Source organism: Podarcis filfolensis (assembly GCF_964270895.1).
Source record: "Podarcis filfolensis genome assembly, chromosome: 6".
In the NCBI taxonomy this organism is placed as follows: domain Eukaryota; kingdom Metazoa; phylum Chordata; class Lepidosauria; order Squamata; family Lacertidae; genus Podarcis; species Podarcis filfolensis.
In genome coordinates, this window is record NC_139609.1 from 27,576,268 (window position 1) to 27,600,663 (window position 24,396).

The 24,396-nt window shown below is 40.4% G+C and overlaps 1 protein-coding gene across 7 annotated transcripts in view; it reads right to left on the reverse strand.

Annotated features, from left to right (window-relative positions):
• Positions 1-2,302: 2,302 nt before the first annotated feature.
• The window catches only part of BTBD8 (BTB domain containing 8), a 44,500-nt gene continuing 22,406 nt past the window's right edge, over positions 2,303-24,396 (reverse strand). For 4 of the 7 annotated variants that reach the window (XM_083620531.1, XM_083620533.1, XM_083620535.1 and 1 more), the window contains 13 exons: positions 22,863-22,943; positions 21,104-21,200; positions 20,107-20,195; positions 19,809-19,911; positions 19,199-19,381; positions 17,131-17,268; positions 13,796-13,952; positions 11,507-11,568; positions 9,369-10,002; positions 8,767-8,857; positions 7,856-7,989; positions 4,854-7,151; positions 2,303-3,433 (listed from right to left, as the gene is read on the reverse strand). In XM_083620531.1, coding sequence (XP_083476657.1) covers positions 2,964-3,433; positions 4,854-7,151; positions 7,856-7,989; positions 8,767-8,857; positions 9,369-10,002; positions 11,507-11,568; positions 13,796-13,952; positions 17,131-17,268; positions 19,199-19,381; positions 19,809-19,911; positions 20,107-20,195; positions 21,104-21,200; positions 22,863-22,943 — 4,537 coding nt within the window. In that variant the 3' untranslated portion in view covers positions 2,303-2,963. The remainder of the gene's footprint in view (positions 3,434-4,853; positions 7,152-7,855; positions 7,990-8,766; positions 8,858-9,368; positions 10,003-11,506; positions 11,569-13,795; positions 13,953-17,130; positions 17,269-19,198; positions 19,382-19,808; positions 19,912-20,106; positions 20,196-21,103; positions 21,201-22,862; positions 22,944-24,396) is intronic. The other 3 variants (XM_083620532.1, XM_083620537.1, XM_083620536.1) reach the window with 3 other exon arrangements.

Here is a 24,396-nt window from a genome sequence, read left to right on the forward strand (position 1 = left end):
CAATAGCAGAAAAGGTCACCCATAATATTGTTTCCCATAGAAAACAAAAACCAGAGACATTTCTCACAATATGGTGGTCCTTTATTTTCTACACCAAAGCTCACAGACAGGCAGATAATCTTCCTCAAGCTACATCGGACATTTAGACATAGGAATAGACTATTAAAACATGTATGAGACTAAAGTCATTATCAGATATGACTCTCTTTGATGGACGTTTGGAGCACTGAATGTGTGAACATGTCTGACTTTGGAAGCCGATTGAAGATTGTAAAGACATTTATTGTGAATTCATCACGCTGTAGAAAGAGGAGGATGCGGCGGGGTGTGTGTGTCACAATTTTTACTGGGGATGTTATATACTCATGATATTATACTCATTATATTTATCTTTAATAAAATCTTTTTAAAATAAGGGTAAGTAAAATAGGAAGAGCTGACACAGCATAAGCTTTATTCTTTTCCTGCCACATTTATTCAACTTTCTTTCCCCATTACGTACACCAAATGTTTGCTACAAAACGAATCCCAACGTTTGACAGAAATAAAAATCTAACTCTTGAAGTACACAGAAAGCCGTTATGCATTGCCAAGACCTGCAATGGTTTTCACAATGCCATTGAAGACTTACTGCAAACCGCTAGTACAAAATGGTCACTCGGCTACTAGCAGAGACCAGCCAAATGGATTACATGTTGCCAGTCTTTGTACAGCTGCACTGGGCGTTGGTCTATTTCAAAGTTCAACTTGCTAGTGCTTACCTTTGAAGCCCTGAATGGCTCTTGGAGCTAAGAATCAGGAGGACCACCTCTGCCCACAGGAATCTGAACCGCACCTTTGGAATGACCTTTCCACGAAAGCCCATGTTAATCTCTATGCTGCTTTTCTATCTTCGCTTTACGGTTTCTACCATTTTTAATTTCTGACGTGTGTGTGTGAAAGAGAGATATTTAGGTGTTTTCCTTTAACGTTTTCATGTATTTTCATTGAAAGCTGGGAATTTTTCTTAGTGGAATGGCACTATGCAAGTATCTCAATTACTTTTTCAATTTATTAAGTATAGGCAGTGGGACGCAGGTGGCGCTGTGGGTTAAACCACAGAGCCTAGGACTTGCCAATCAGAAGGTCGGCGGTTCGAATCCCCGCGACGGGGTGAGCTCCCGTTGCTCGGTCCCTGCTCCTGCCAACCTAGCAGTTCAAAAGCACGTCAAAGTGCAAGTAGATAAATAGGTACCACTCCGGCGGGAAGGTAAACAGCGTTTCTGTGCACTGCTCTGGTTCGCCAGAAGTGGCTTAGTCATGCTGGCCACATGACCCGGAAACTGTACACCGGCTTCCTCGGCCAATAAAGCGAGATGAGCGCCGCAACCCCAGAGTTGGCCACTACTGGACCTAAAGGTCAGGGGTCCCTTTATCTTTAAGTATAGGCAGAGAGGGAAGAATGAAATCATGAATCCGTCAAAAGCTGCATTTCCACATGCGTTACTAAAATAAAATGGGTGGAACTCAACTTTGCGCTATGACAAATGCTCCAACTGCACAAGCACTATAGCCTGCCAGATCTCCCCTCTCCTTCCCTCATGTGCTGTACTACGGGTTCCTCCATCCCACCAGAGCAAAGGTCAGGAGAGCATGCGGGGCAGGGCAAACAGAAGTCTTTGTGCAGGGCTTCCGCTGACAGGTAAATCTCGCCCAATTACTTCACAGCAAAAAGGTCCATCCATCTTAAGTTTATTTAAGTGAGCATCATAGAACACAAAAATCAGTATCTGAGTGTTCCATCTACATTGGAACTTGGATGGTAAGAACTCCCTATGAAGTCGATTCCAACTTTCTCTTATCACAGAGTAAATAGAATGCATATTGAAAAGGAAATAAAAAAACCACATATAGATGATATTGTGTTTCACTGTTCCTGCGCTATTAGCCACCCCCACCCCCCGAGATAATAAGCTGTAACTGGGAAAAAGGGTCTGGATCAAAAAATATGAATACCAATCCTTTAAAAGTGTCCTTTGATAAGGGAAGTGTGCTACCTAATACACTCTAAGGAATCAAAATATAGATCTATATGGCACACAAAAGACAGAAATTTGAAATGAGCAGACTACTTCATTATATTTCACCTGTCTCATGCTATTAAATACCATTTTAAAAGAAAAAAACTGTTAACTGTATTAGATGTTGTATAAATAATTCTTGAGGTTTCCTCCCCTTCAATTTAACAATACTGTAAACATTTATTTCTTCCTAGAAAAAGAACACTATGTATCCCTTCCAGTAATTCCTGTGCAATCTTAGATTTAAACAATTTAGAAATTTATTGAATTTTCAAAAACAAAAAAGGTACAAAAAATCAACCTGGAGAAAACAACCCAAGCATGCTGCTGTTTATAAATAAATTCAGAAACAGTTGCATTATTATTATTATTTCCTGCAAATCCAAACACACATTTCTAGAATTGAAAGTACTGTTGGCACACATCTTTTGACGTAATCACTGTGAATCGCTTATCTTTGAAGAAGTCACCAAGTCACTATGTATGGAGAGCAATGGAAGAAAAAAGGATAGCAATACTTATTCTGCATTCATATTTTAATTCATTGAGCATTTAGGAAATGTATGAGTAAGTGATGAATGAAAAAAGGAGAGAGTAAGTCAAAGCATTTTCTTACAGGGCATCTAATTTCCTAATTCTAGGCAGAGAAAGAAAAGAAGACATGCTTGAAAATAGTTTTTAGAAAAACATCCACCTTAAATCTCAAAAGTTTATTTTACCTGTGTTTAAATCTTAAATTAGAAACAGACCACTTAAATAAAGGATCATTTCAATATCAAGGACTGACGCTTCTTGACGGATGCAGTATTTATTATTGTATAGAAATATTGCATCACCTATTTACTTGCAGAGGTACAGGGAAAAGAAGAGGGGAGGAGTCCTGTCTCAAAACACTTGATCACTTCAATGATGGGTTTCTAGTTCAAGAATTGTCCATTCCCCTTGAGGGGAAGAACAATCTTCAGAGGAAAAACTTGCCACTGTGATGCTTGCTGAAGAATCATCCAGTGGAGATATCAGTTCAGTCCACCTACTGAAAGTGTCAATCTGTGCTTTACCCTGAGGTTGTGAACTGTCTCGTGCCAGAAAAAGTGTCTGGTTGATGAGATATTGTGCTAAGTTAAGGTCTTCAGGAACAGAGTTTTTGATGTCTAAGTTTGACTCCTGATCAGATAACAGTTGCCTGAGAAGAGTCCAGTCCTGTTCTGCAAACGGCTGATCTTCAAAATCCACATCTAGAATGTTCAGTTCCGACTCCATCCTCTGCTCAAAAGCTTCTCCAACATCCATCTCGTAAATTGGAGAAAGGGTTTTTGGAGGCCGATGCTCATACATGCAGGTTTGTGTCAATCTGTCACAATCATCTATGTCTCCTGAAATAATTCACAATACTACACATTGTAAAAATTGCACAGGCTTTCCCCTTTTGCAGGGCTTTTGTACAGCATACTTCACTCAATGCAGCAGGACCAATCCAACCAGATTAAAGAGGTAAGGAAAAATGTAACTTGTATACAAAGTCCACAAATATTTGAGCCATTTTTTAAAATGCATTTAAAAAAGTAAATGAAACGAAGTATACGGCTTATAAATAAAGCAGCAATCACCACTGGCAATTGACAATAAACCTCCATAATTGGAAAAAATTTCTGATACAGAAAATGACAAGTCATGTAAACCAACATTTAATGCACATGGATTTCTAAAACCACTAAAATAATAACTTAAAATAGGAAGGAGCAGAGCGAGGGAGGGGAAAACGAAAGGGAGGACATGATCACCAAACAGTGACTTAAGCCAAGTCAACCTCAAAGGGGCGAAAACAAATGGTTTATTCACAGGCTTAATATTTAAGTATTGCACATGCAAAGGGCAGCTGCAAGCAAGGACAAGCAAACAAAAAGAAGTACAGCTTGATAAGTCATCCATTCGTATGGTTCTTCAGAACACAAATCATCAGTTTATAACTCTTAAATACACAGAAGTTTGAAAGATTCAGGTTCTCTGTGTTGTACTTTGGGGGTACGGAGCTCAATCCCTGTTTTAAGGAAGACACAAAACTAGACAAGAAATTACCTAACCGTGTGAAGCAAGCATAAGTTTAAATGTATTAACTGTTTTGTTTTTTTTAAAGCTGACCTTTCTCTTTTTAAAAAGAAATTGTTTTTTCACTGGCAAAACTTAGAACTACAAGAATTCTGAAAAAGTATCTTAAGAGTATAGGCCAGCTTCTGCTGAAGCCAATGGTAAGGGCCCCACTGAATCCAACAGCAGCTTAAGAGGAGACCCTAGCTCTGTGCAAAACAGAAACAATAATGAATATAGCTCTTAAAAGGCAAATACGCAGAGCACTTTTAATTGAGAAGATTAATGCACTTATTGCACATCCCACTTTGATATAGATATATATAGATATAGATATATATTTATGTGAATCATATAGGCTGCTGAACCAATGGATAGCCAGGTTTCCATTAAAAGATGATATTGCCTATGTTCTATTGGGTCAAAAATGAACTCAAGAGCAGGGAACAGCATCCCACTCTCTGCTTTGCCCATGATAAATATTCCCAGCTGCCCACTGGACAGCGTCATACATATTCTATTATGGTTGAGAATATGGTATGCAACTTAAGATTTTGTTTGAAACATAAGCATTTAATTCTATAACAGTTTGGATAAAATTTCTAAAGGTATTTGCTAGAGTTAGTGTCTCAAACCCAACTATAAATCTAATATTCCACTAATACGTAATATCTTGAGGAACTTAATGCTTTTATTTCTGTACGTTACCTGCGGATAAAGCAGAGTTAGCGTATTCAGTAGATGCTGAATCAATCTCTTTCACGTGGCCTTCCTGAATCAGTAAATGACTCCTACTTGGGTCTACAGGTTTTGCAGAATTGTTCTTTTGTAACTCAGTATTATCTCTTTGATGAAGATCCAGGTGACATGGTCTTCCTTGAGATTTTGTGTCGTTGTCTGAGACTTTATTACATTGAAATTCATGGTTCTCTTCACTCTTGGCATTTTCCTTAACTTCTGCAGGAGACGGACTATGTCTCACAATCAAATCTTTCTCGGCAGGCTTCTGTTCCATAACTGGAGTACTCTTCTCCTTGGGTTTTTGCTCATTGCCACAAGGGTCTACAGAAGCATTCTCACTTTTCTCTAACCTTTCCTTATCATTCTCCTTACACTCCAGGAATCCGTCTTCAATCTCCAAGGAGTATCTTGAATAAAATGTCTTGCCATGATCTTCATGGGAAGTGCCATCAAACACATCAGAAGGCGTTGCAGCATCCAGAGAACGCTGGAGGGAAGTGTGGACCTCTCCACCATCGTCAGATCCCAATTCTTCGCATTCATCCACTGAAAGCAATACTGAACGCTTAAAGTTTTTGGTGGCAGGGAATTCTTGACTTTCAGTATCGTTTTCTGCTGCATCTTCAAATGCGAGATTCACAATTCCATGGAACTGCTGAACAGGGATTTCTGGTGGAGGCAGGTTTTCTATGACGTTTTCCGTTTCAGACTTTTCATCTTCCGTTTCATCAGCCGAAGAGGAGACCTGATCAGCTTCTTGAGGAAACTGTGCAGTGGCAAAATTAGCATTATTCCCCCTGGAACCACCCCTTTTCTCATCACCTTGGTGCAGCCACGTTTCAGGCCTTTTTCTAGGGATCTCATCATCACTTGTTGAAATAACACGGAAGAGATCAGAGTTTTCCTTTTTCATTTTCACTTCTATCCTCAGACTTGTGTCATAGATTTTGAGTTCTTCGGGTGTACTTGTATCACTGCTGCTTCTGCCAAGGAAATCATGGCATATCATAGTGCTGCACTTTGAAATACCTCTTTCATTTGACCCTTCGTCATCCTGAGATCCTCCTGCATCATAGTCTTCTGATCTTGGCTTTATATCGTCGGATGATGTCGTTGCACTGCCAGTGTCCGATTCAGGGCTTTCTTTTGGATCAAGTGCACTGGAACTCAGATTCCAATGATCTGCAAAGGGGGCCTCTGAGTTCTCATGGCTCTCTGGGGTCTCTGTGGTATCGGTGTCTTTAGATGAGCATTTTTCTGCAACATGCTCTACAAAAGATTTTGAAGCAGCATCTGATTCCACCGTAGCCGATTGGGATTCAGTCAAGGCAGATTTATCAGAGAATTCATCAGCGCTTTCAGAGCCCATGATACAGACCTTAGAAGATTTCCTCCCCTCATGTTCAGAGTTAGAGCTGTCATTGGCTGTTTCAGACAAGCTGTGCAATGGATCTTCAAGATAGTTAACATCCTTTGAGGTATCATTAGATTTGCAACCGACCGATGTTACTTCTGTTAAAAGGTTCTCTCCTGTATGTTCCAAGAGATTCTGGTAGGCAACAGAATCAGGAAGTGTTTTGCACTTCAATTCTTTAGAAGCTAAAATTGCAGGATTCTGGCTAACATTTGCACAAGTCACACCCTTCTCTTCTCTGACATGCTGCAATTCTTGTACAGTTGTTTTGTTTACAAGTGATTTATCCTCCTCATTCTTATGAACCTGTTTTGCTATCTTTTCAGTTTTCAGCTCTGCAACACAATTATGTTCCAAATTTCCTTTCATGTCTCTCTCTTCAAGAGGGGTCACTTTTTCTGAATCAGGGATGTGCCTCTTATCTATCTCAAGCAAAGATGTTCTGCTGTTGTTCTTCTTCCCTGGGCTAGATTTGTTACTGCTATGTAACTGAGTTCCCAACGAAGTTGAATTTTTTTGCCCTTCTGCATGTAAATTCTTCTGCACTGGTGATTCACTTCTGGAATGCTTCTGGCTTGAAGAAGGAAGTTTTGGAGCAGGTTGCCCTGTAACTATTTTCTGTTTTTGGTCTTTATTGTTCACCATTTCACTCTTCTTTGAATGGTTTTGGGGTTTGGATGTTATTATTATTTTTGCTGTGGCTTTAACTGAAGCTGTCTGCGGAGATTTAGACTTTTTCTTTGATGAAGGTTGCTTCTCTGATTGAGTTAGATACTGGGTCATGTTTTTTTCTTCATTTTGCTTAGGAGAAAGTCCAGGCTTCAGTAGATTTGGGGTCTCTCCTGGTGGACCTACCGAGACAAAAATCTAAAGGTTATGCTACATTCCAATTTGCAGAGTGTATTATATGAAGGAGCAGCGCATGTCAACTGTGTCTGGACTTTCCATACAAAAAGAACTTCAAAAGGACGCTCAAACACAAATAGGCCAAAAATGAATATAAGATTAAAGTTGCCCTTTGTGGAAGCATCATCACTACTAACCAGAACCACACTGTGGAACAGGCAAGAGCCAGCAATCACTAGGCTAAAACTTAGAACACTGCCATCATTAATTATGTTAAAAGGGGGGGAAAGTCTTTGCAGTATTATGACTGCATTTATTACCACTGTATTTGAGATCTGTAATTAGCCACTTCTGTGGCTAATTTGAGATCTCTAATGAGCCACATGGTTAGTTTTGAAAACTATAAATTGATTTCTCACATACCACTAAAAGAAGATATGGCACTGTAACCTAATTAGATGGCCCCTGCAAATTAGTGATGAGCAGCACTCCTGTGAATGCCCCCAAACGGATTTGAGTTTTACTTACACTTCAATACAATGCATGGTTCCTTGAAAGTTACACCTGTATAATTCAATGGCACTTACTCCAAGAAAGGGTGCCTAGCTTTGCAGTTTAGTCATCTAACCACCTGCATCTCTGATAAAGATTCCCAGTTTGGAAATGGTTTACACAAAGTCAGCATTACACGTACAGGACAAATCTTTACCTTGATTTTTCACAGTGTTAGCTACGTTTTTCGTCTTCTGTTGCATGGTAGAGTTGCCAGATTCATTTCCCCTTTTCTTCAAAACTGCCTGCGGCAGGGGTTCGTTGTTGCCCTTTCCAGTGCATTTCTTTACACTGAAAACAGAAACACGCTGCTTGAATTATTTGCAAGATTAACGATCTAGAAGGTTAACATGATACTGAAGCATCTGCATGCCCTACACGCGTTTCTATGTGGAAAAGCACAAAATGCCTCTAAGAAAAAAAGTCATAGCAGATTAAAAAGGGAGAAAATAGGATGTTAACAAGCAACACCATCTCTTGTTGACTCTATAGCTTGTCTCTCCATTACTGAGAGAGCTCAGAATCCTGTTATTATTTTACAGTTGCAAAATGGAGAGTCTCAAATGATCTTTAGGGAGGGTTGAGGTATAAAGCAGCAACGAAACAAAACTCTATAGCATTCTGGGGTTCACAAATTCTGGCTGTTGCCCCCAATCCCACTCCTCTGGCACATGTTGAGGACTCATAGGAGAGGGTGAGAGCTTATCTGTGCTAAGGTAGGGAGAGTGTAACAAGCAATAAGAAAAACACATTTTTTTAATAAAAAAAAACTTTCCCAAATGTGAGAGCACTCTCTCCCCATAGTCCTCTTGAATTCTCTAAGGAATCTGGGAAGCAGAATTTTGTGGCAAGCATGGGAATGGTGCCAGAAAGAAATGGTTGGATGATGCGAAGTCCTGAGAATATAACAAAAATAATTATAATTTCTTGCTCCAAATATAAACCAGAATACAGAACCTGGAACAAACACACAAGTTTTAGAATGTTTTGACTTGATGAACCTCATTTTCAACAGGGAAATAAAATCCTATTAATATGGAAAAACTAGTAGCCCAACTTCCAACAGACCTGTTCATGGAACCATTAGCCTCAAGATCATTAACATGTTTTTTAGCAGGAGCTCCATTAGACATCTTCGAAGCAGGCTTTGTTTTCAAAGCTGTATGATAAAATAAAAATAGAATTAGACAGTAAAGTGACCCATGTAATGAGCATCTGCTGGAAAGTTCAAATCTCACGATTTAAATACAATCTTTTAGCTTCAACCACTTCCTCCGCAAAAAGATGAACCTTGATTATCCACAGTTGCTCCAAATGCTTCCTATTCAAATAACCTAAGCTTATGATTGCAAATTTAGCTGACATCCCCAGGTAACGGCAGCTAAATGAAATGTATTAGATGTAAAGTAAAAAAATACTCAAAGGAATAAATATATTTTACCCTCATCTTCAAACAGCTGTTCAAAATTCTGTGAAGATTTTTCAAAGGATTAGCTATGTATCTGTCCATATTTTACCAATCTAAATTTCCTTTCTACAATCAAAACATTAAATTATAAAGATCAAATAAAAAAAAATCACAACCCACTTAGAAGTGATTTTTTAACAGATTTTCCCCCTGTTTTGCAGTGAACGATCTGTGAGGCAGGTCCAAAGGGAATCTCTATTACCTGAGTGCTTTTTGCCTTCATCTGTTAATTTTTCCTCTTTCAGTTCATCGAGCTGTTCAATGGACATCCGTAGATCTGTGCTGGAGTTAGTAGACTTGCTTAGAGTTTCTGTGCCCATAAGAGAGGGAGATTCCTTTCCACTGGTCTTCTTCAAAGGTTTTGCTTTAATCTGTACACTTGAGCTTCCAGGGAGTACTTTGGGTCTAGCACCTGCAGTTTTACCTTCTTGATTTTTTGAGGCTTTGCCACTTCCCACATTTTTGTGTCCGCTAGCAGATAAAGACCGTTCGGAATCCTGTTTGGTAAGCAAGCTTTCGGCCTTAGCATTTCCATTATTTTCAGTTTTGGGCTTTATAACAGCTCTAGCCTTGGGCGAAGGCGTTTTCTCCCCCATTTTGGACTCTTTCATCATCTTGCAAACAGCTTTTTTGTTGTCTTTCCCCTTTAAATCGTCATGTTTCAAAGCCTTATTAGTGCCGTTCCTGTTGGTAGCCGATGTGTGCCCAGATGCTCCTAATCCATCAGATTTCATTTTATCCTGATTAGTGCAGGAACCAACCCAACTGTTTTGCTTTCTGTATGCTTTCAAAGCAGGATGCTTTGGACCAGAATTATCAGTAGTGCATCTGTTTAACTGAGAGGAGAAAAATATGATAATTCAGAAAAGGAAGGAAAACAGTAGGAGAGTAACAGTTACTTACTCTGAAAACTTAGCTATTTAGTGAGTCTTAACTACCACACTTGAAGAAAACGTTCTTATCTCCATTTCTGAGGTTTAGAAACAAGGAATAGCTAGTTTAAACATCTAAGGTTGCTTAAGGGCCCCCCAAATTTTCAAGGAGGGGGCCGGGCCCCCTCAAAATTCCAGTGGCTGCACACAAACGCCGCACAACACGCTCACCTTAATCGCACAACTCGTGCGGCACACCACACGGCATGCCTGCAACATGTCAACACATTGCGCGATGTCACGTGGCATGCTGACGTCACTGCGCCGGCCCCCTCAATCGCAGGGGCAAGCTGGCGTGCTTGCTTCCTAAGGAGAAAGCTCCACCGGATATGGTGGGACGGACTTCTAAGATATGCATAAAATTGTGACATAATTTATATAAAAGTCACTTCTCAGCATTTGGGCCAGAGGTGAACATATTTGAACAGGCTTCATTCTCAATGGATGGGGTCACCGGGGACTAGAAAGAACTTCACATCATAATTCTTCTGGAGCATACAGTTTATCTTTTGCTTTTCCATATATAAAAATAACTGGATACATTCCTTCAGGCAAGCAAAAGTAAAACTCTAGGAACACCACTGAAGACTAAAGTAAGTCTTCCCCTGAGGACACTGGAAGGCCTGATGTTCCATGTACAGAACACAGAGATGCAATGCATCTTCAAAGAGTCCTTGAAATGGAAGTCCATCCTTCCCCCGCTCCTGGCATGGGCATTTTTCTAGGATTCTGGTTTTGCAGATTCTAAATGTACCTGTAAATGAAGTCCAGTACTTCCGAAACATTCAGAAACCAAGGTGCGGCTTCCAATTGGCTGCAGGAGCGCCCTGCAGCCAATCGGAAGCCGCAGAAGCCTCACCGGACGTTCAACTTCCGAGGCAAAGTTCGCAAACCAGAACGCTTACTTCCGGGTTTGCAACGTTCGAGTTCCAAGTTGTTTATGAACTAAGCTGTTCGAAAACCAAGGTACGACTGTATGCATCACCACCCGCTTATTTAGGGTTGGATTCTCTCACAAAAATCTCTCCAAATATGGAGGTCCACAGGGTATTTATTTGATGGGATGAATAAACTGAATAGCTCCATTCACTAGGTAGGACACTATTTGTGTTGCAACCTGGAAAAAATATGCTTTTATTTTTAAAAAAGCATTTCAGAGATGCATACAAGGAGAAATAGAATGCAAACTGCTTCTTTTGGGGTTGAGAGTAATGACTATTCCTAAACCAATCTCTTCCTTCAATGGGAAAGTTCACTTACCCTGCCCTCCCCCCACCCAAAGAAACCAAAAATATAAATATAGTGTCAAGATGATCGTAGGTGTATATTAGCTCGGTCAAAATTACAAGGAAATGAAGTTGGCTAACACACTACTAGCCTGTGGTATTTTTTGTTGTAGTAGTTTTACCTGAGAACTAGTGAATACAGGCTTTTTGGTAGGTCTTCTATCATCGCCTTTATCAAAAGCAGCTGTATAAGAAAAGAATATCTTTCTTTAGAAAGAAATACTGGAGAAAAGGAATGAAGCTTCAGGGAAAATAACCTTTACGTAAAACAGGACAGCATTTGAGAAAGGAGTCACATTTTAGACCACAAGTAATTAAGAAATGATAGCAGTTTTTGACCTGAAGTGCAGAATGAAGGAAAATATGCAGGTTCTAGAAAGGATCCCTTAAATTGTTTATTTGTTCCATTTTTGAAAAGAATGGAGCCACAAATTATTCTGACGAACGAGCTGGTTTACTTGCAGCTATAGGCAACTTTATTGTAGGCCATGGCACTCCTTTAACACACAAGTGCCTCCTTGTTATCTCACTTCTGTAGTATTGGTCAATTACTGTGAATCTGTATTTCCTCTGTAAGCAAAGCTATGTTTTGGTTATTCCGAGGTGATCATACAAGCCTTTTTGGTCTGGCGACACAGCTCATCATATATGAAGTTTCCAAACAGAGCATGCATCGCTGAAGCTCCCAGATGTGAGATTTCTGCAGTGCTTACGTAACCTACACTAGACAGATGCAAACATGAGAGGAAGTGCACTTGGTTCAGAATAGCCTTTGCCAGGGAGCAATATTTATGTGCCTGGATTCTGTAAAGCATTTCACTCCATCCACTCTAAAAATGACTGCACTAGATACATATTATTGCTTTCATAAAATATGCAAGTAAGAGTAAATTTTACCCCCCAAAAAACACCCTTGTTCATTTAGTTCCTCGGTGAACCTCTGTTCTGGAAGGAAAGCCATGAGGCTGAAAATGGCATCATGAGGTTTATTTTTAGGGATGCCTCTATCTCATATGTGTGTGTGTGTGTTCACACATATCGTAACACATCAGTACAAATACGAGTTGTTCCATTGGGAACCCATAAACTGAAGAGCTTATCTCTATTTCTTAGCCTATTATTACTGCCATTAAAAACACAAAACAAAACCCTGCAGTCTCCTGCAATCCCTAAATGAAATTATATGCTTCTCTAAAAGTTCATGTGAACATTCCAATAGCTGCCAAAGGAAAATATGTCCAGTTTCTGCTTATACAAATACATACAATTGCAAATAATGACATATTTCTGTTTTTAGGATATTATAATTAAAACGCAAGAATGAATGCTGCAGATTATTTGAAAGCACAAAACCACATTAGTGGCTGAAGGCACAACACTAACTTCGCAAACACAGGGTTGGTTACTGTCTCACATCTATAGAACCTAGTACTTTTACACTATAAAGCACTTTTTAGAATGATGGAGTCTGACTCTCCAAAACCAATTCTATTCGCAACACGACTTTGAGCCACTGATAATCAGGAAACGAAGGGGGGGAGGAGCAGAAGTTACAGCCTTTAAATAACACCCCACAATTTAGCTTATCCAGATTGTTCTTAATACAAGCAAGGAGGTATTGTTGTTTTTCAAGCATTCGTTTATTGCTACCCAACTGCTTTGCAAAATGCTGTAATCCTGAATATGTAGCTTGCTTTCCTGATGAAAGAAACTACATGACCACAGCACAAATACAGAAGCATTGCCCTGAAGCCATTTTCAGGTACCTCATCTGCAAGATTTTGTTCTATACATTTGAAAACAAAGGGGAGGCAAAGAAGCCACAGCAAGACTCCTTTTGTTTAAAGGCTCAAATTCTGCTGCTTACATTTCAGCGCCGCTATGAAGCTTCCGTGAAGATTCTTCTGCAGCAACAACAGCACCATATCAATTGTGAGGTTGACAGTAACCAGACTCTGTTATTAGGCAAAATTAAAGCTTTCCATGGTATGGAATGCAAACTAAAACCCTCCATCTGCTACATGTACTAAACCAGCCATCAGCTTGGTATAGAATTCTTTCTACCATGCCCACGTGCTTAAAATAAATCCCATCTTTCAATATTCTAAGTACAAACAAAAGACACACCCTACCTATTTATTTGATTCCACATATCTGCAGCTCCATGCATCTGCAGTAATAACATGCAAGCGGCGGCGTTCACAATAGGGACATACAATCACTTGGCTTCCATGCTTGAAGCTGGCAGAGCAGGATATCTGGAGCGTTTTTGTTAAATTATTATGTACTATTTGAGAGCAGAAGGCTCATCAACATATTCTCCCAGCTATCATTAATTGCCAGTTCCTCTCATTTCTTTAATAAGGGCACAGCTGTTACGCAACGTGCTAAGCTCTCGACAGCTCGCCTACCTGCTTGTATGTTCTGTTGATCGTCTGCCTTCAGCAGCTTCCAGCTCTGTGTGTGACGAACAGCATAAAACGACTGAACCAGGAAGATCCACAGCTTATCACGCAGAGCCTGGATCCTGCACGTAAACCCCTGCGTTCCAAGTAAGAAAATCAGCAGCTGGAAAGAGCCACATTGTCATAGCAACCAGTCATTATTCCTTTGCAGAATCTACTTACTCTTTAAGCAAGATCAATGATGTCATCACTTAGATTTTATGATTGCCGAAGAGATGCATACGCGGTTTTGCAAAGGCCAATTGTCCTGCACCATAATTTTGCACAGCTTGAAACCAAGCCACTCCCACAAAAGCTGTAGCTCATTAAAAAATATAGCCCCCTCCCTTTTTTCTTTTTTTTTCACCACAAATGAATCCCTTCATAGCTTTTTTACTCTCGGCTATGTCACTACAAGGTCAAATCCTCTGGGGGCCAATAATGCATCTGATTAAATTTTCATCACCCTTGCTGAGTAAGTCAACAATAGACGAGGATTGCAATCATACAGAATAATCTATGTGGTTTCTGTTTACAAGAGCTCATCATGTCAGATTTTAAACCCTGGCAGCTCAACGGGCAACATCCATGACATTGCTAAAATTCATTTTTAGAATTACAACTGTGTTTTACACAAAAACACGGTAGTCTCATCAAATACTTGTAAAATCTTTAAAATATATATATTCCAAAGAAATATACGAATAACCTTTGCCTTCACTAGCATAAGATGGTCTCTTTAAATGTCGAATGCATTCATCCAGTCCTAAGTATACAGTGGACAGGTTTATATATCCCAGCAAGCCACACCTTGTTTTTAGCTCTATTATTTAATTTATTAAATTTTCCAGTCGCTTTATCTTGCCCAGGACAACCAGAAGCTACTTGCAAGCAACCACACAGACAGACAATCCCAGCTCCACATAGATACATTAAAACTAAGAGGAAAAAATACATTAAAAACACCCTGCCCACATCTAAAAGGCCACAGATAGTTAAAAGACCAAAGGCCTGGTTATAGAGGAATGTTTTTGCCTGGCGCCTAAAGATTGATGATGATGATGATGATGATGATGATGATGATGTTGTGAGGCAAACCTCAGTGGGGAGAGCAGCCAACAAACTGAGGGAGCCACTGCAGAGAAGGCCCGTTCTCGTGTTGCCACCCTCTGGACCTCTTGTGAAGGAGGCACACAAAGAAGGGCCTCCTATGACGATTGCAGGGTCCAGTTCAGATCGTATTGGGAGAAGCAGTTTAGCATGAACACACAGGCTCCTGGAGAAAAGCTTGCATTTGCTTTACTCCTCACTGGGGGTTTTTTTTGCTACTACAAAGCCAAGGTTTGGTTTAGTGTATTGTCTGAACCTGGGCTTGTGGTTAAAACTCTCCCCAAACTGACAGAGGTTTTTTGTGGTTAGGTCTGGAGAGAGCTTAACCACAAATTCAGGTTTGGACAGCACACTAAGCCAATGGCAGCAAATGTGACTGGGGAGGAGCAAAGAAACTGCTTGCTCTTCTCTGGGAGCCCACAGATTCATGCTAAGTCAAGGTTTGTGTGAACCAGTGACAAATAAATTAATAACCAAGTAACTGGATACTTTATTTTCTGTTGCTGATCCCCATAGGCTCTCAGGGATAAGGAACATATTTTAATAAAAGGAAGCTACTTCCTGCCAAGTCAGGTCAATTGTCTTTCTAAATGGCTACTTTCAATTTGGCCTGGCTGGAAGTTTCAAGTCCAGCTCTCTAGTATCTTACATAGATATTTTCCCCAGCCCTGTTCAACTGGAGATCGTTCAACAACAAAACGTTCAACTCTGAACCCTGAGCTGAACAGGCACTGAACCTAAGGGATAATTTGCTTGCAACCAATATATTTATAGTGCTAAACATTAAAATGTGAGGGGATATAAAGTTTAAGTCAGTGGTTCTCAACCTGTGGGTCCCCAGATGTTGTTGGACTACAACTCCAATCATCCCTGAGCTCTGGCCTTGCTAGCTTGGGGTGATGGGAGTTGTAGTTCAACAACATCTGGGGACCCAAATGTTGAGAAAGGCTGGTTTAAGTGAACATGCACTGATGTACCCCAGGATCAGTAAGACATAAGCAATTCTGAATTTTGGGATTTTCCAAGCTTCTACGAGTCATTCATTTTCCTGAAAACAAGGGGGAAAGAAACTATACTAATCCATTTGCCAAGGAACACAACATGAAGTAAGCTTAAGGGTGCTACTCAAGCAGCTACTGTACATATCTCTTCAAGAGAAATGCTAAAGAGTAATTCCTACCTCAACGTAAGAGTGATACTTCAGACTCCAAGTTGGAAAACAACCCCAAACCAAACCACCACCACCACAAGACCTCATCTTCTAAATTTGGGTATTATGATAACTTAATTGTCCATTCAAATTACACAGCCATTACCTTGCTGCTTGCTCCAACTCAAAGACATGGGCTGCGATTCAGAAAGATACATAGAATGTCCCCCATGTATATGTGAACTTTTCAGGCTCCCCTGCCTCCAAATATCTAATACAACCACTCATGTTTCTCTAAATAAAAGAGGAAGCCTATATTGAAAGTTAAGGAACCCCTGAAACAGCGTTTGAGCAGACTGGCAGTTACAGAGGTGGAAAGCACCAACCCACTCTGTACCTGCAGCCTCATAATGCAGCACATTTTTCACTGCAGCACCTTTGAATGAACTAGACCCATTTTGCAGAGGAACAGCACAGGAAGAATGACTCGCAAGCGAGCTTCCTTAAGATCGCAGAACCACTGATTTCATCCAAGACTTACAAGGACATGCTTACATACTGTTGTGCCAGAACAGAAAAGGGGCTGAGGGAAAGAAGCATGTACACAGAGCTCCCATCCTATGTACAAGCGGCAAACCGGTTCCTGGAGTGCCAATTCTTAAGCAGACTAAAACAGTATTAAGACATAAGAGGGAGTTGTTAGCAGGCTTGGGGGATTGGGGCCACGGTTTGCAGAAGGGCAAAAACAAAACTTTAGAAAACAGCCTGGTGAGTACCGGGTGCATTTGGTGCTCCTATTGGAGGAAAAATGGAAAGGAAGCGAGAAACTGAATAAACATATCAACAGAAGAGAGGATGGGCGGCACGAACCCTGAAAGGAGCACACAGCACAAGCAATGTTTTGTTGCAGGTTCTACTTATAGCAAGTCACTTGAGCCAAGGATGAGCACCTCCACAAAGTGTAAATATTTTAGGAAGTTAATTCATTAGCCAGATTTCAACAGCAGAATATTTTTCCCTTTGAAATTTTTGTAAGACCTACCGTGTCCTTCACTTTTGCAGAATTTAGCAAAGTGTCCATGGCTGTAAGAAGACTGCAACTGTTTTCAGTGCCAACACCCTTCTCAACTGCTTCAAACACTTGATCAAGGAGGTCAGGTTCACTGCTCATGGCCTGAGACTAGAAGACATCATAGAAGCAGTCAGTTGAAATTGAGAGAGAGACGAGAGAGAGAGAGAGAGAGAGAGAGAGAGAGAGAGAATGTATTTTGGTGGCAGATCTTAGATTGGTCATTTAGGCTATATTTTGTCACACTTCCCCATCTCCATGATGGAAGGGGGGGCAGAAATCTAATACTATCTCAAACAGTGGCCAGCAAAATGCCCTCGAGAATCTCAAGCAGGTAACAATGCCATTTATATCCAGGTGTGTAAAAATGATGTCTGCATGAAGAACTAGCATGGACAAAAGTCCTGAAGATACAGGGGCTAGTGTTGGTATGTCCACATCTATTTATTGATAACATTTTAATACAATAAAAATCTAAGCAGTTTGCATAGAGACATTAACAGAAAAGACAGTAAGATTTTAAAAAAAGAGAAAAACAAAATGCTCACAAATATAACTGAGCAGTGTAGAAAATAAAAAACAATTAAGAGCCAGAGTCCAGGAAAACTTGGGTAAACAAAGAGAATGTCAGGGAAACTGGTTGTTTCAATCTCATTTTGTGTAAATGCAAGCTCAGGTATTTGTGCTTCTTTCATTTTTTTTGCCACTGCCAATTAACTCAAAACGCGTCGTAGCTTGTATAGGAGGTTTAGGTGGAAGGTGAACACCAAGCCCAGAGACAGGTTGACTTTTTAACCAAGATTGTTGGTTCATTACAGGAAAAACATAAGGAAATACGTATAACACACTGAATACAAGAACAAGTTCTAAGTCAACACCAACCAGGCAGCTCCCAAACACCGTTATCTGATTTAAAGTAGAGCCATATTTGCTTAGCACAATGGCTTACAAGTGAGAAAATTATTGTTTTAACAGCGAGGGGGTTCTAACTTGGGTGGGTGCCGCTTTAAATTGTTGTTAAATTTTATGTTACTTTGGATTTTTGTGTTTGTGGGCTGGAAAGTTTAGAGGCTTTTGTTGGAGAGTGTATTGTTTTGATTGCTTTTGATATGTTTTATTTATTTTTATTATGTCTTTTGCACTTCCTACATTGTAACTTTGTGTTGTCAGCCGCCCTACAGTTATAGGGCAGTATACAAATTTAATAAATAACAAAATAATAATAAAGTATTAAATACAGTCGTATCTCGGAAGTCGAATGGAATCTGTTCCGGAAGTCCATTCGACTTCCAAAATGTTCAGAAACCAAAGCGTGGCTTCTGCAGCCGATCGGAAGCTGTTGAAGCCCTGTCGAACATTCGGGTTCCCAAGAACGTTCACAAACTGGAACACTCACTTCCTGGTTTGTGGCGTTTGGGAGCCAAAACGTCCGAGGACCAAGGCGTTCAACAACCAAGGTACGACTGTGCAGAAAACAAAACAAAACCAACAATTCAAGACAAGAACAGTCACCAACTTAAATTTCAACAACTTATTCCATAACCCAGGGGTTACCAATTTCTCTGGGGCCAGAGGAGGCACATCCACAAATCAGATAAGCTGTTGTCCAAGCCCACCCCACACAACCCATAACATCCCACAACCTGTTCTGCTGGCTATATCAGAATGCCCCTTTCAAGACTAACTGCAATGGGGAAGGGGTTCCTGGGGCACATGTGCGTCCTCAGGCACTAGATTGGTGATCCCTGCACTAACTGAAAGTTCACAAGCAAGCTGAAATAGAAGGGTGCCTAACATCACAACCCTATCTCTACTCAGAAGCAAACCCCACTAAGTTCAGTGGGATGTACTACCAGGTAAAGTGCATATAAGACTGCAGCATTGCAACCCGTCCTAAAAAATAACCAAGCAGCTGCAGCCACTTTATCTCGGAGGGTGGAGAGATCGTTCACTGCTTCGAAAGCCCAGTTTCTAGTGACAACTAATCCCAGCCTATGGTATCGTTTGCTATAACATTGGCCTCAATCAGATAGATTTTTACCTGTAGCAGGGCAAAAAAGCTCTCGCTTTGTATTACGTCGGGGAAATGTGCCACCATAAATGCTACACATTCTTCTTGCAGTCTAGATGCCAAGAGAAGAGCTGTTTCAGTCCACTTCACTCGGGGAAGACTCCCGATCAGCAAGTTGGCTTCCATCAAAAGATGGGCAGCATTCTGTGGACTCTTAAAACAATACATAATACAATACATAAAACAATACATACTACACGGAATATGTAGTTTCTACACTATTTCAACATATAAAAATGTTACAGCCTAATGATCAATCAAACTTCTTATTTGAATGAAGTGTTATGTTTTTAACATCATAAGATTGCTTAGAACATTTAAATACACAAACCAATAGCAAACTTGCTACCTAAATTATGCTGACGTTAGCACCACTTAAATTATGCTAATTAGAAATGGTGTATCAAAAGTCTTCTAATAGCCACACTTTCCACTAGAGGTTATATATTATCCAAGGCTGGAAATCTTAAGACACAATGAAACAAAACTGTCACCTTGGTACATGAAGTGAAATCAAGGCAGGTAGTGAGCTGTACTAGTGTCAATGTTTTTTTATTTGAAAGCAAGCAAACAGACTTACCAAAGAGTTTATCAACATGCTAAGACAATTATTCTGAAGCTCAGGGGATAAGCTAGCAAAGCTCTTCTCTGACCAACATCTTACAAAATGCTGTACCATCCACCTGTTCAAAGGAAATAGTGTGCTTAGACAAATCAACCCATCAGATGTCCCATCACATATGTGAGCAGCTGCAAAGTATTTTCCCGTTACAAGTCGGAGAGTTTAAGAAATGATACGCGCCTGCTGTTTTTCAACAGTTTTCTTAAAACTTAAAGCGATGGAGGAAAGAAAGAATCAAATAATTTAACTCACTTACTTCATGCAAGCATCATAAAGGCTTTCCGCTCCTGTCGAATGGGCAATAGCTAGACATTCGATAACAGGCTGGTGCTTCCCAGGCACAGGCTAAAATTGTAAGGATATAAGCATATTTACTGTATTTTTAGAACCTTTGAGAGATATGAAAGTTGCTAATTGCAATAGGAAATGCTTTCAGTAAACAGATCACTTGTATTTGTGTGTACAAACTGGATCACTCTGATCCAGACTTCAAAAAATAATAATCAACAGTTCGTTATTCATTCTGCAACCGAGCATGTTTACTGCTTCTCTTAAAATGATACGTTTTCAAACTTCCTACTTATGGGGAACCCTTTCCACATCAAGTTATCTAATGATAAATCCCCCCCAATATAACCTAGGTCTGTCTCAGAAACTCCATGCATTGCGGAGGATTTTGAATTCAACCCATGCGGGGCGCCAGAGCCAGTCCTGCTGCATCACACCGAGAGTATGTACTAAGAGTGCACTCAAGAACACAGCTGCAAACAGTGACAAAGCTCAGTAGCAGTGGGCAAGGGGTCTTGCCTTTCAAAGCAAGCTTGCCCACTGCACCTGTTCTACTCATGAAGGAAGCCCTAAGAGACTTCCAAGAAACAAGATGGAAACCACCAATCTAAAAAAATATCCCACACATTCGCCATAGCACAGCCCAATTTATAGATGAAAAATGGTTTCCGTAATAAACAAAAATTTTAGATCTTACACCTACTTCACGTATTTAAGGAACATTTTATTCCACTTTCCCAGAATTGCTTAAAGCAACTTTTTAATCCATTTTAAAATTTGTATTTTATTCCTATTTATAATTCTAGCCTATCAATTACAAAAGGTTACCAAGTAGACACAGTGAGGGCTTTCCAACTCAACACTCTGGCCTGCAATACCAAGACTGAAGATTTGATCAAGAATTTGGAGCCCTTTGGCTTTTATTGCTATCGTCAAAATAGAAAAAAATAAACATTGGAACACACCTTGTGAAAAAAGTTGCAGTAGTCTCTTTTCAGAACATATATAGCTACTTCTCTTAGGCCCTCTAGCCCATACATGTCTGCAATGTTCAGTATGGAACTGGAGTAAAAGTAATAATAAAAATTATACAGAAGATAATCCTGTTTATGATGGAATCATTCCATAGTAATCTGCATCGCATTCAGACAAGTGAATCTAAATGACTGCATTACCACTCATATTTTTTTGAGAGCCAAGTACAGCAACATTCCTGAAGGGATCTAGTATACCAGTAAAAAATTAAGATGTAAGCCTTGCAACCCTGTTATATAAACCTCAGATTGATAATTCATGCTGTACATTGCGGTGGTAAACATTTTTTCAGTCCCTTTTTAGCAACCTTCTGGGGACACATGCGAGTGACAGAAGAGGCCAGAGGCAAAAGTAGATAGAACAATGAATGCACATTTACTTTTGTACGGGTGGCTAGTTTCCAGCATATACATGGGGCCTCTCTATCCTTTCACAGCCAAGCAAAAGGCATTACCAAAGTTCAAGGACTGAGAAGATATGGGATAGCCATCTTCAAATATCTAAAGGGCTGTCGCATGGAAGATTATTATTACTCTTACTTATTACATTTATATACCACGCTTCCTCCGAAGATCTCAGAGCAGTTCACAAGATGAAAATAGAGGATAAAATCTCAAATAAATAGAACAAAAAGAAAACAATAACCCCCCCCTCCCATAAGCACATGTTAAAGGCCTCAGAATATCAACCAAAGGCGTGGTTGAAGAGGAATGTTTTTGCCTGGTGCCTAAAGATGTATAGTGAAGGTGCCAGGCGAACATCCCTGGGGAGAACATTCCACAAGTGGGGAGCCACTGCAGAAAAGACCTGCTTTTGTGTTGCCACCCTCTCATGGACCTCTCATGGAGAAGGCCTCAGATGATGATCACAGACTCCCAGTTGGTTTATATGGGGAAAGGCAATCCTTGAGGTAATTGTGGCCCTGAGATTCAGCAAGCTTGTTTTCTCCTGCTCCAGGGGGCTGGACTCAAACCAATGGATTCAAGTTACAAAGAAGGGGATTGTGACTAAACATCAGGAAGAACTTTGTGATGGTTAAGAGCTGTTTGATAGCAGAACAGACTCCCTTGGAAGGTGATGGACACTTCCTCCTTGGAGGTTTTTAAGCAGAGGTTGGATGCCTAAATGTTATCCACTTCCCTGGATGGTCTCCCACTCAGGAACGAACCTGACCCACATCTGTTTAGCTTTACCAAGTTTGCTGCATTCCTTCACGTCTTCATATAATGGAGCAATGGCACTTTGAATGTGGTGACTAGTCATTAGGCTTGGTAAAAGGGTCACACAGCATCCAGGAAGAGGAGGACTTGAAGAGGGCAAAGGTCATGGATGGGATTTTGGGTTTCGTGAGTGAGATGCAGTTCACATGAAATTGAATAAAAATGGCACGTTTTCCAGACCCTTCATCGTGCAGCAATAAACAGGTTAACCCAAGTACCAAACATTTCCCCTCCTTCCCACAGAGTATCCTTCATCACTACTACCCCATCAGCTCAGCTGCCGAGTAAAATAAGACACACACCCCTTTTCGCAGTACTTCAAACATAATTATAGTGCAATAATAATTATTTCTGGCGCTCTTGCCATTTTAGTTTATAGTCTCTGTGACATACTTTCTATTTTAATGTGGAATGGTGGAAGCAGAACAGGCATGGTATGCAATTAAAAATAACAAAACTTGACACATACCCAGCATCTGCTTTGTTTGGGAAATCCAAAACTCCTCCATAGATAAAATTCAGAATGACAGTCATCTCTACATGGTTTAAGCTGCAAAACAGAAAGAAGAATCATTACAGACACCAGCATCTGTGAAATAAAATAGGTGGTTCACGTTTTATAAACCCTAAGTGGTTCACCGAGCCCTGTCATATTATAAAACGAAACCGCATCAAGGTAAAGTAATACCACTAATGCAATCTAAAATTATACATGGGTCACATTCCTCAACAGCTAAAAATGTGAAAAGCTGGATTCTCACCAGAACAGCTTTACAAGAGCTCTAGCGATCTAGTCCTTGGCTACAACCCTGAAGCCTCTTATTTGCTAACCGCCCAGGCAAGTGTGCCAACACTGCTTAGGAACAAGTGCTTTTAAGATTGTGCGATCTAAAGATTAATTTATCTTTATGAGATTCCCCATCACTAAAATGGCAGGGGTTGTACTTATTTCTAAGGCTTTCCGAAGAAATCTTCAGCAGATTAAAATGCCTTTTATAAGAGATTAAAACTAAGCTCCTCCAGAGAAGATCAGAGGCAGATACAGTCATAACAGGAAGATTCAGAACACATACCAAACCACGGTCTACTACTGCAAAAAGTGGTCCAGGAGTCATAGGTTCACATTTTCCATCTCCCCCATCTCCTTGCATACACACATTGGTGGGGGCTTCTACTGGTTGCCATACGTGGAATATTTTGGAATTATGGTTGGGGGAGGAATGATGTGTGTGGGAGAACCCTACACCCAAGTAGCTTCTACGGCTGTTAACTCATTTGATGTACCCAGTGTCCTCTCCAACTACCTTTGCCTTGTCAATCTAATCTGGACCATGCTTCTCAGGGTCACAGAGCAAGTCAGGGGTCAATATACAGAATACACAAAAAGTACTGAGGAATGTATATTTTATTGCAGCGGGACAAAGACAATTTTATCGTAGTGAACACAAACACCTGCGTTGGTTGCATGGATCTAGAATGCCACCCAGAGGGTGGCACCACTGAAGAGGCAATTTTCACCAAATTCCTTCTGCAGCCCTTTCAAGTCTTCCCTGCAAGGTCAGAGGACCATCAAGAACTGCATGATGAATCAGCAAAAGTTATCTCTCTCGCCACCCGCTTCCTGCAGCCAGCACCTCTGCTGAATTAGAATGCTTTCCGTGAGTGGAAGGAGCCCTCTTGAGAATGAAGAGCAACTCAGAACGCAACCCACTGTGTTCCCGAGAATTAAGCTTGCATTTCGGGGTACAGCTTCCAACGTGATAAACAGGAAGAACTGTACATACTGCAACATGTGGCAACGTTAAATATGTTTGAGGAGCATTCAATAAAAGTGAAATTAGTTATTTTGGGTTAAATGACAAAAAATCAACACAGTTGTCTAGCTGCATGCAAATACATGAGGTAGCCATAAAAGCAGCACGAACGAGTAGCCCTGCTGTCTTGACAGCTGGTCTCTTAAACAGCATTTTCATTATTTCAGGATAAGCCATATGCACTGTACT